This window comes from Eutrigla gurnardus, assembly GCF_963514095.1.
Source record: "Eutrigla gurnardus genome assembly, chromosome: 8".
NCBI lineage: Eukaryota > Metazoa > Chordata > Actinopteri > Perciformes > Triglidae > Eutrigla > Eutrigla gurnardus.
Genome location: NC_139922.1, coordinates 9,653,469 through 9,666,427, shown reverse-complemented (window position 1 = coordinate 9,666,427; position 12,959 = coordinate 9,653,469). Strand labels below are relative to the sequence as shown.

The 12,959-nt window shown below is 41.6% G+C and overlaps 1 protein-coding gene across 1 annotated transcript in view; it reads left to right on the top strand.

The window, feature by feature from the left end:
• LOC311017714 (plexin-A1-like) overlaps positions 1-12,959 on the top strand; it is a 249,977-nt gene that overhangs the window by 199,163 nt on the left and 37,855 nt on the right. Inside the window, exons 18-19 of the mRNA XM_084016250.1 lie at positions 275-511; positions 7,166-7,309. Of these exons, the coding sequence (XP_083872376.1) occupies positions 275-511; positions 7,166-7,309 (381 nt within the window). The remainder of the gene's footprint in view (positions 1-274; positions 512-7,165; positions 7,310-12,959) is intronic.

Sequence of the window (12,959 nt, the reverse complement as noted above, 5' to 3'; positions counted from 1 at the left end):
TTGCATTTCCAATAGGTATAATAGCATCACACTTTCACAGGGCATTCACTTACAAAATGGATGGGCTATTTTACCCGACAGATGTATTTAAAAGTAGAATTTGAGCATGCTGGAGGTTATACACACTTTTTCAGAAGAGGCCTTGCTGCATGATTTGTACAAGGTGTTCTCTTGTAAATAGAACTATAAGTAGATTATTAAGTATGTTCAGGTTTGTGTCTTTTTCTACTCATTTCTAGTAGATTTGACAGTCTTTGTCTCTTCTCATTTCCAGAACTGCACAGTGTATAATAACTCAGTCATGGTGTGCCTGGCTCCATCGGTGGCGGATTCAGAACTGGGTTTTTCAGAGACCGGCACAGGCCCGGATGAGATTGGGTTCTACATGGACAATGTGAATGCTTTGGTGGTGGTCAACGAGACGTTCAGCTACTACCCCGACCCCGTCTTTGAACCACTAAGTCCCTCTGGGATACTGGAGCTGAAGCCCACATCACCGCTCATTCTCAAGGTCAGAAAGTGTTATTTTTTATATTTACTTGCTTGCCTGGTACATCTCAATTACTTTCCATCAGTGTTCTGCTCCGAAGTTTTTAGCTTGTATTGGCTAGAGAGCTCTGAATACACAATTTGTCAGGGACATGTTTGACAATGTAGCCGTGCAGCTGAAAGGTACACTTTTTCAGAGAGCTCATCCAGTAAGAATAAGGCTATTGACACTTCAACACAATGGTCACATTTTATTTGTGTTACAAAATAATCCAGATTTAAAGGACCATACCAGTGTTCGTAAAAATCATTGTCCATCGATTACATTGGCCACCTAGCTTACATAAACCATGTTTTAAAAAATAACTTGAAAACTTTTGGCCATTTTCAATAAAAGTTACAGAATGTATCTGAAAATGTTCAAGGTTAGTTAAACCTAACCTCGTTGTTAAAATCCTCCTTTTAGCTCAAATTCCAGTTTGAAATTCAGTTCTTGTAAGGCGTAAAAACGTTCAGCCCAACAGTTGCCTTGGCTCTATTGGGATTGACAGTTCAGAGGGCGGAACCAAAGTATTAAGGAGGTCAACGATTGGCTGAAATTTACCTCAGGCTTGTGTAAATTTCAGTCTTGTACTGCTATGGCTCAATAGTGGCCATAAATGAATGATTTTCAACTTCTCCTAGTACGTTTTCCTCATGTTCCTACTGGGACGTGTTGGGAAGTTGGTACTGGAACTTGAACTGGTTTCTGACCAGTATCTTCTTCTCTACATTTAATTGCTTATTGTAAACCAAGCTTGTTAATCTCCTGCTTCCTGGTTATAATGTCCAATCAGAGCCAGCCAGAGTATTTTGGCCAATGGGATGCAGCCAAGGGAACATGTGCTTGTGCCGAGAGAATGTGCTTGTTATTGAGGTCGGCGTACGCCGAAATAAGACTCTCTTTAACTTGATATTACCAGCTCCCTCCACCCGGCCATTTATGTAAACTGGAAGCAGCCGGACATTAACAACAAGTGCACCCAGAACCCTCTTCTAGCTTCAGACACAGAGGCGATTTCATATCAGTGCTCACATTTTAATGGCTTATATTAAAGTAATACAGCAATTTTGAATAAAATAAACAATGCAGAGATTGGTTGAATTACCTAAACCCATCAACTTAACAGTCTCGTAGAGTATTTTTACACACTGTTTCAACATGAATGGCGTAAATGGCGGTAAACACAGGTAGACTAGGCTCTACTTAAGAATACAATGAAGACACTGATGCACACACAATGTGTTGAAGACTGTATGATATCATGCTTAATGACCGTGAGTCATGTAACTAAAGAAACACAATTCCTACCGCAGTGCAGAGCTAGTCAATCTCAGTATTCTAAGTAGAATGGTGAAAATCTTTCATTTTGTTCTCACATAACCTTTCTGGACTGCTTAGTTTACATGATTGTTCATAGTTTCAGTCACTTTCACTTTTAACATTAGAGGAGGAAAAGCTTTTAGGTTGAGGTCAAATCGATGCGATCCTCTACACACAGTAGGTAACTTGATGGGGATGCCATCCCCCCTGTTAGGCAAATGACCAAATGCATGAACCCTAGTTAACCTGTCACCCCCAAGTAGAAGAGGTGCAAGGGTTGTTTAGTTGAATATGTTAGTCTAGTCTGCCTGATTTATTGATCTTCCATCTGACTGAGGTTTGTGCAAGTTAGAATCCATGGCTGATGCATGATTTATTCTTGCTGCATCCATGAGATTCATTAGTGATTTTACCTGTCTTTGTACATACAACAAGGAGGATAAAATATCCCAATGTCCCATCATCACAATTCCACGTCCGTTAATGTCCATGTGGCCATCTTTGCAGGAAGACCAGAACAGTGCTGTGTGATATTAAATACATGTCGCTGTCCATGGTGCTGAAGTAGCAAACAGCAGACAAATCTCCTCTACAGAAATACATATCAAATATTTAGAACAGATGAACATAGTGGTAAATCCATTCCTTACACCATCCTCTAAACTCCTCAACTGCCTGTATCACTCTTACGAAGCACTCTTATTATTATTTCATGCAAATCAGCATGTAGGGGGAAATCCAAAGCTTGACAGAGTGGTGGCACCTAGTTACATTTGCTTGGCAATGTGCTGTTTTGGGGAGGGGCTTAACGAAGCAATTTAATTATAGAGAGGCTAAACCAGGCCCCTTCGGGTGAGATAATAATTGTACCGTGAATTACATATATGATTTATTTTTAATTTGAAAGATAATTTTGCAAGTCACGGTTAGGGTTTGATAGTTTGCTTTGTGGGAAATTGCTAAGTGAACTACGTTACTCGTATTGTGGAGTACACATCACCAACACCGCCCTAACCAAGGCATGCTAGCTGGCTAAGTAACTTAGCGATGTTCCGTCAAACGTTATCTAACCTGATGGGTCTCATCCAGCATATCAACCAGGAAGCAAACAGAAAAGAGACCTGTTGTTAGTGTGAGTACATCACGGTGCAAAACAAACATCGTACCTTCAGCAGGACACGTCAACTTTTTGTACTATAGTTTTTCGAATTACGTCTTACAATTCAACAAAGGGGTGTAACGATCCGAACGATAGATATCATGTTTGATGGTTCCGATACGATTTAACAACGATAATTGGCTTTCTAGAATGATACGATTCAATTAATTGAAATCAATACATTAACTTTTTTCCTTTTCTTTTTTTTTACAAAAAATCAACCAGTTTACTGTGAAAAAATACCTGAATGGATACTGGACAGTACAGGTGAAGATTCCCAGAAGTATTTCTTGTAAGGGAATCAGCAGGGTGGAAATAATAATGGTAACAAGTAAACAACGATTAATGCCAAATAAATTCACCTTTTATTTAAAAATAAAATGCTCTTTTTTATATTGAAAAAGGAGAACAGAACACCGCGCACCTGTCCCGTACCGGTTGTGTTTCTGATGCTTTTTTAACGATTCTGAACGACGGCGCTCCGACAGAAAAAGGCAGCGTTCCCAGCCTGGCTGTGCTCGTACTCTTTGCAGTAAATGTATAATGTGGGCCAGCCCGCGGCGAACCAGAGACCAAATAAAACGACCACTTCTTAAAACTACGCCCGACCAGACCACCCGGTTCCCGATACCGAGGGGAGACAGTGAGACAGGACCGGTATCTTACGGTGCGAGGGGAGACAGGTGTTACGGACACAGCAACTTTCTGTATGAAAAAGCAGTTGTCTTCATTTTTGACACTCAAGTCACTCCGCCTGATTACTTTTCCTCACAAACATTCAGCGATGAAGAGACCGGGGTCAGAGCCAATCAGAGACCTAGGCCCGCCCCTACTCGGCCTCTGATTGGCTTAGACTGTGGTGGTTCATCTCTGTATGCTGTGGGGGGAAAAAACATTTTGCTACACACATAAACAGACCAGATAATGTTAGGAGCACCAGTGCAAGTAAGGAACATATTAAGTTGCACTTCATTGATTTTTGGTCGCATGTGCGCCCAAAATGGTCGCACTCTGGAGACCTGGTTAATATCAATACAATCTATTTTTATGTTGCAAATCGATTTTATATCAATATTTGTCCCCAGTTAAGGACAACTTACCGAGCACCTATCGATGTTGTTGGATCGGAGGAATAAAAATCGATACATCGATATATTAGATGAATTGCTACACCCCTACTTCAACAGTTATACTACTACAAACTATGACTTTTTTTGTGGAATTGTCTAATTCAGGGGACAATTCATATGAGATCCAAAAAATATTTGTCTTTTGCTATTGACTGACATACATATTTGTGACTCAACCTCTCTACGCAAAGCATTAGGATAACAATAATATCAATACTAAATGTTGTGCCATTGATTTTCAATCCTGAGCACCTGGTGGTGTAGTGGGGAGCACTGTCACCTTACAGCGTGAGGGTCCTGGGTTTGATTCCCGGTTCAGGTGCGGGAACCTTCAGTGTGGAGTTTGGATGAATGGAGCACCTTAATGTCCTACAATAAATTCTAGAAAACGCTTCCTCAAATAACTATGGAAGCGGTGTTACTTAAGTACAGAATTTGAGTAACTGAGTCTGGTGTCACGTTGGACACAGCCATTTGTCACCTGGGTGAATGTCCTGAGTTTTTAGACCCAGCCATCCACCACACAGACTGCCTTTTTTTCTTAATACCACGTCGTCTGCCCTGTCTCACAATTGTAGGTTATATACAAATTATATATTTGTTGTAGGTCTAGCTGGAGAGTGTATGAGAACAGGCTGACCACATCAGCAAGAAAAAGTGTGTTTCCGTAAAGAATGTGTGTTGACTTGTACACACACATCCTAAATATTTTATCTACACCTAGGTTTCAGGTAGTGGTAGATGTTTTTCTCCCAAGGTTTTTCTACTTTCAGCTTGACTACAAAAGTCTCAAACATATTGAACTCATCTTGTATTAATAATGGCAAAACCTACGCACACAGACACACACTGGCATTTTTATTCTCACAAGAAGAGAAAAAAGCTCTCAAATGTTTTTACAAGGTCTCCTGGAGAGGGGGGATCTCACAAATATATAATTGAAAGCTGAAAGCAAATGTCCACACCTTCCAAGGCCAATTTTTTTCCTTCAGTAACTAACAGAAACTTCTGTGACTGACGTCCTCCTCTGCAGCCTCGAGCCCTCTTAAATAACAGTCTTTTCAATTTGTGTAATTAATTTCGAGTGCTGGAAGGGTTGGTGTGGAAGCACACGGGCCCACAGTCACAACGTTTGGATTATATTGGTTTTCATTTTCATTAACAGTGATTGGACATAAGTATGTGAAATGAATTGGCAATTCGTGAGTCGTGTGTATGTGTCATTGTGTTATCTGGCAGAGCTCAACCTGAAATATTCAGTTATTTAAGAGGAATTACAGTGAAATATTACTGATGTGAAATTCACTGAAATATCCAGCGCTGATCAGCATCTACAAGTAACATAAGGGGGTAAAAATACAATGTCTTAACTGCTGACACTCTGTAAAACCATCTTTCAGATTCTACATTTTGCTCAATAAAGGGACAATATATTATCCCTTTTTTTAGACCAGCGTCACATTGATGTGTTACATTTGCTGTGAATACAGCGTTCAGTGCTTTTATCTTGGGCTAGAATTTGCCTTGACTATCTCTTATGTTATCACAGAGAGTGTGTTAAGCTGTTCATTTCCATGAAGAGATTGAACGCAGCATAACCGTCCTAATTTATTTCTTAAATGATAATTTATTAGCAAAGAGCCTCTCTGTAATTGCCAAATCTCCTGCTTGGCTCGTCGGTGGAACCGCCTACCCATTGGAAACGATGATGAGATGGACCAAAATGCAATTTGCTGTGGTGGGATGTGGGGGTTGCATTTCTCAGAGATGCGTGCGCTGCGCTCGCCACGCAATTAATTTCTCATCTGAAGTGTCGGCTGTGTTTTTACTGAGGTGTGTTAGCGAGAGAGAGGCAGAGAAAAACATTTATCTGGTCTTGGTGTTTGGTGAGTGCTGTCCTGTGTGTGTTTGTGTGTTTTTGAGAGCATGTCCCCACATGATGCTTCTTGCCTGTTGTGTGTATGTGTGGCAACAGCTCCGTGTGTGGCTTTGACTTGAGTGCCTGAACGTGTGTGTGTGTGTGTGTTGGCGAGGTGGAATGGGATGCATGTTTACAGGGTTGCAGAGCAGTGCTGGGTGGCGGCCTGCAGAGACGATGGGATTGGAAAACGGAGTCTGTCTCTGCGTCCCACTGCTAAGCCAGCGGGAGGCACGGCAGCTATCTCCTCTCTCTCTCCCTTTCTCCGTCTACCTCGCTCGCTCGCCAGCTCTGCTCTCCGCTCAATCCCGTTTTCGTTCTCACTTTCGGAGTACAGTCCTTTCATCTTTTTCTACCTCTCTCATAATCTTTCTTCCGCTCTACCCACTCTTTAAATCTCGTGATGCTTTCTTGCCCCGTTTCCTATCCGTCTTGTTTTCTTTGTATTCATCTCTCCCCCTGTTGCTTTTTTGTTTCCTCGCTGTTGCTTGAGTTTCCTCTTATCACACCGCTAACTGCCTCCCCTCCGTCGCAGACAAAGTGTGTGTCAAATTGGAACCAGCGGACTCCGTATTGAAATGAAACACTGCAACGGAAGTCGACTAATGTTAGAATTTACACCTCAGGTACACACTTTGTGGCTGGAATTCAATTCAGTGGGCAGAAGACAAAACTGTGAGAGAGTTTGTGTGTATGTAGTGTGTGTATGTATGTATATATATATATATATATATATATATATATATTAAGCATTTAGTGCACGTCATTTTCATGTCTTATTTTTCTTCTCCAGTTGTCTTGAATTTTTGAAAATAGCGTACAAAATGGGAATATTCAATCCTCACTCAGCAATCGCATGATCAGGAAAAGTCTTTCAGAAATTCATCAGATGGAAGCAAATATCTGATTCTTGCAAAGGAATAAACAAAAATTTTGTTCCATGTTTCTTTTTCCTTTGTCATGAAGAACTCGATGAAAAGACCCAAACAACAATGAATTGATGTGTTCCTTTATAATGATGGACACACACACACACACACACACTGTATTTAGCATGAGAGCGTAGTGTGCCTCTCCTCATCACGTTTCTCTCTATCTGTGTTTAGGGTCGCAACCTGATCCCAGCAGCTCCGGGCAACAGCCGCCTCAACTACACGGTGCTGATCGGAGAGACTCCCTGCGTGCTCACGCTGTCGGAGAGCCAGCTGCTGTGCGAATGGCCCAACCTCACCGGACAACACAAAGTCACGGTCAGATCACGACTCAGCATCCTCTGTTTCCATCACTCACATATAATCATGCACTTTTCTGTCCCATTTTGGATGCATTTAATGGAAAACCCGAAAAAAAACGCGCTGCATATTTTTGGTTTGAGACCTTCATGGTTGACTTCTTTCTTAATCAGTTTTCTTTAATTTCTTATCTTTCTTATTCATTAAATAGCTGGGTCAGTTTCAGATATATTTTTAAAAAGTAGTTTCTGGAAAGGACAAAAAAAGACCACCTGTTCTACTTGGTACACCCACACTGACCCAATAATTCATGTTTATGAATATGAAAACATTCTAGCCCGACAATCTCAGCCCATAATGTCACTCTAACCTTGTTGCTGAGTTATGTGAATAACCCCTCACGTCTTTTCTAAACGATTTCCTCCTGACAGATCCACGATACACTCCATTGAGCTCACACGCCAAGGCTGCTGTTAAATATTTAACGCTTAATTAACATGTTGATCAACACCGGCCTTCAGCTAGCCTGCTGAAAATAGGACGGTGGAAGTTTCGGGAAGCAGACCATTGATACATTTGTGGCCGTACGTCCAAAGTACAAAGAGCAGATCTGCAGACTTCGCAGACAACTTCACTCCTGTAAATGTCAAGTTAAACCCATTAAGGGTTTAAAATGTCGCAACTCACGGGGAAATCATTCACTCATTCACACAACGGGTTCACCATGACCACAGCGAACCTCCAGACATGTCTGCAGATCCAAGACCGCGGCTCTTTCCATCCGCTGAAGCGTATCCACATTAGCAGCTGTGCAAGTCAGCAGTTCTTCGCTGCAGGTGCAGCTGGTTTTGGATTTGAGAGAGGGGGGGTTAAGTCGTCCGTCTCCATTTTTCATTCATTTTGAATAACTTGGCTTTACTTTGTGGTGTAGATGTTTAATAGTGCTTAATATATAAAATACTTCACCCTTGGTAAATCTACTAGCCGATCCAGTGCTAACACTTCTCTAATCACCACGGCTCTGTACATCGCTCCCTCATGGACACATCATATGTAGCATGTCCTGAGAGTCACTGCCGCATGTCCGGGGAGTTTCACTGCCAGCATCACTTGAGCTTAGCAAAGTGGGCGGGAACGAAAGGAGCCCATGGTTATGCAACAACAAGCTCTTGACATCTTATCACAAGCCAAAAGTCTGAATCACTGATTGAGTTAACGACATTTTATTTATGCACAATTCATCTTTCACCTGTCATCATTTTGGTGATTGTTTAGTCTATAAAATGTCCTCAAATGCAAAGACATTTCTTCTGGGATAGATTGATCATCAGACTCGGTGTTGATTGACTAGTCGATGAATCATCTCAGCACTGATGATGCACTTAAACATCACTCTGTCTGTGACAGAGACTGTGCCACTGGATTTTGTGGATCCCTTTACAATATACCCACAGCAGAATACATATTTATTTTCCTCTAATTATTCATCTCAGAGTGCTTCTGTTACTCGTTAAAACCTCCCACAGGAGCTCTGTCACCTTTTTCATCTCACTTGAGTTTGCCGGCCTGATTAAGGAGCGATGATGGCTGCAAACTGCGTCAATTAAAGGCAAATATAGCATTCCTTTTTTTGAATGGTTCTTTGTGATACAGTATTCAGTTGCATAGATTCCTACTTCTCAAGACTAATTAACAAGTTAACGCTATCGTACCGGATCCATGAAATAATTAAGTTCATAGGACTACAAAAACATCGCTGGATGTGGGCAAACAGAGAGTTAAATTATAATAATACGCTTCGGCTGTCGCCACAGTTTATGTCCGTGACTCTGTCCTAGAGTTATGCAGAAACATAAAAGGTGGTATTAAGAATAGAATTGTTTCTCCAGGATGCCGCTGATATGCAGACGCTAAGCTTGTCTCTAAGCTCTAATCCAGGAGCCTCGTTCGCTGTATAAACCTTTCTGATGTGCAAATTTTGTCCAACTCTCAGCAAATCCGAGCTAAAGTTGCATTTGTTGAAAGTCCTTGCCACATCATCATGAAGTTACACTTCCTGTTTTCTATGGGAAGTGTCACAAACTTTTTTTTTTCCTACCACCCACAGTTTGAATGCTGTTGATGTCAATGTCGTTTCTGGGGTCTCGTTTTTTTTCTGAAATTACAACACAGCAGGAAAAAGCGCTAGAAAAAGTCAAAGAACAAGCTAGCAAGTGCGTCCCGGGGCACGCATTCAGCTTTACTTGTCCAGAGCTGTCAACCGACTGCAAACTCAAATCCCTGATTCACTCTGACTGGAGCAGACTTTCAAAATCATCGCGGCAGCTCCTGGAGCATCTGTATCGAGGAAGGTCAAACCTCAACCAGGCGACGCAGCACTCACTCTGAATATATGTGTCTGAATATCCCGCCAGTCCGCCCACTCATCCCCCCGAAACCTCCTGCCCCTTTTAAACTTATCACCAACGTCCTTTCACAGTCATTTCACTGTATCTTTATGGCATTTACTCCCCGCTAGCTACAGCCAATATACCTAGAAAGCCACTGACAGCGCATCCATGTAATTCAATATGATAGCTCTCAACACCAGTTCCAAGGAGGAACTGAATTTTTTTTTACCCCGCTTTTCTTTTCTGGGTTTTTTTTTTAACTAAATGTCATGTTGAATATCGGAGCGATGCGATGTGTTGGCGGGGGTGGTGGAGTTAGTCCTTCGTCTGACAATAGCCGAAGAAAAAATGGAGCTGTCTGTTCCAATCTCTTCTGCTGCGTGTATAACTACATGTACGTGTTTGTGGCTTCTATTTTGTGTGTGTGTGTACGTGTGTGTGTGTGTGTGTGTGTGTGAGTGTGTGAGCTTTCGTGTATTTGTGTTTAAGTGCACATCTTTGTCTTTGCGTGTGCGGAATGCTGCAGAGAAGGGCACAGCTGTAGCACAATAAAATTCCCCGTGTAGAATGACCTACATACAGGGGACCCCAATGGGTGTCCAGACATACTGTGTGTGTGTGTGTGTGGGTGTCCGCTGTATGTGTGTGTCAGTGTGTCTTTGCGTGTCCCTTCAGATGCTCAGCTGTGTGTTGGCAGCTGTGTGCCTCCCTTGAGTTTTCGAAGAAACTTGTTTGTTGTTTTGGCCTTCAGCTTTTTAAGTTCCTCCGTCAGTCTTTCAGTCTATCAAGAGAATAAAAATAGAAAAATGCCTCGAAAATGTGTCACCAACTTAATATTGCTTATACTTCTGCTGCATTCAAGTCATCCAAGGATACATTTTCCCCGGGATAATTGTACCAGATATAGCAGTGGCCTAATAAGATGATAAATACTAAATGACAACATGAGGGGTATAAAGGCAGCATCCTTTATTGATACGTTTTGCATTCAAGGGCGACTGTGACATCCAGTATGTGAATATATAATATTTATATATCATAATAAATGCTTATACGTCCTTATTATAACTCATTGGAATGGCAACATACAGAAGAGTTTTACATTTAAATAAATAAAGTTATTTTTTGCAATTTTTTTGCATTTGGTGATAGACAGTGATAGAAAAAGCCATTCTCTGGGAACTACAAATGTTTTTTTCCTTGCTCTCTTATTGTGCCAATAGTCCCATTTCCCTGCAGACAGGTGTGCTAGCAATAACATCAGACATTAATTACATTACTAACAGTGAGTCAGCACCTGAAACTGAAGCACCTAAATGGAGTTTAAGCCAATGTTTATTTGATTATTTACAATTGTGCAACTGTTTAATGACTAAATGACTTTTGTTAAAAGGGGCCTGTTTGACCTGCTGCTCAATTGTCCTATCAATATTTTAGCACTCGACTCCAGTCACAAGTATTTTTTCCAGTTGCTTGTTGTTTGGGTGTCACAGAATTTAAAAGTTCTCCATCTTTTTATGTGGATGTCAAATCAGTGTTGATGGTAAGTGCAGTCAATTGACGCATCGGAGCTATAATCACAGTAAGATGCAAAATCGGTTGTTTTGTCTTGCAGCCAGCGCTGCTATTTGTCGTGACATCGTTTGACGTAAGGAAGCTATTTCAGCTTTGATATCCGGTTCTGCTTTAGCCGCCCCAGCCGGATATGGTTGGCAGCAACCGTGGATGTCAGATGGCAGTCGTGAGATTGAACCCAAATATTAAAACGGCAGCCTTTGAACCCAAAATAATGAGCCGAAAGACGCTGCAAGCAGACGGGTTCATTACTATGAGCTTTAAGTCAGGTTCAAATGTATGAAGGGTCAACGGTCACTACTTTCAGCCCGTCCAGTGTGTTGACAGCCATCTGAACATGAATGCAGTGTGAAGAACATCAGCTTCCACGGATGTCTTCGAAATGATCAGTTAGGGTAAAAAACTTGCTCTGCTAACTAACCTGAAGTCACACTGCAGCTGGCCAACATTTTCTGTACAAGTTAAATCATTTTAATCTCCTTTGCAGCCTGATCATGTCCACGCAGCTAATTGGCTGCTTAATCTTAAACAAGACAATATAATTGTCTCTACTATTGCAAATTCAATTTGTAGGTATTGCCTACATTGATATTGATATAACAGCTTATTTTATTTCTTTGAATCAGACTTTGATAATGTTAACATGCAAGTGCACTTAGAAGAACTTAAGAGTGCATAATCACACCTCATTCTCGTCGGTTATCAACCCCCCTTGCGGATATCTTGATTTGATGGATTCCAGCGCTGTGAGACGCACTGCGCTTATGTAAATGTAGTTATTCAGAAAAAAAGCATTACATGTGTTTGACTTCCCGTAATTACCAAGACTCCTTGGGGAGGGATTTAAATGCCTTTGATTTCTTTGTTTGATTACTTAATCTGTTTGTGAGTATGTGCATGGTGTGCGTGTGCATTCTGGGTGTCTTCAGGGTTTTGTATGAGTATCTGGTACTTTCACCTTGTTCGTGTATACAGAATTCACTCCCTGGCCCAGTTTATTAACACTGACAGTGATAAATGAGGACGCTAACGATAAAATATTTATCTAAAAAATAATAATCATTTGGGGCCCAAAATTCTGCAGAGAATGCTGGGGCTGTGCAAGTTAACTTGTGAGCTCTTCATTACCAAAGCCCTCTGAAGCCGCTCCCCTAAAGGCAAGACTTGAAAACCTTTCCTACAAGGAATGTTCACAGCAGTCGAGCTGATGTAAGCCTCCCCGGCACAAGTCTGTCAGAGATCAGCCCTGTTTAGTGAGAGTACAGAACAGATGAAAATTTAATGATCCTTGCAGTAGAAATCGGGTCAACAGACTTCTTTCATCAGACCACCAACTTTTGATCTCTCCCGACCACCTCATCTGTTCTCCAACCACCTGCTGCTGGGGAACTTACCGCTGCCTGTTTTTTATGTGTCTCTGCAAGGCGATCCTCAGACCGGCTGAAGAGAATCTGGTGCAGGAATAGAAATAAGTAGCAATTTCCTCTCCCATATTGGCTGTGGTGGAGCTGCCTGTGTGGCGCTGAACCTACAACCTCTTTAACCCTTTGAACGCCACGCCGTTTTGGGTTTTTATTTTTTGCTCCTGTCACATTTTGCTCACCGTGGCCTAAAACTGCAATATATAAGTCCTGCACAGTACAATCCTGGCTAGACGTCGAAAGAAGAAAGGAAGAGGATGGTTTTTGTGCAGTACACAGTTG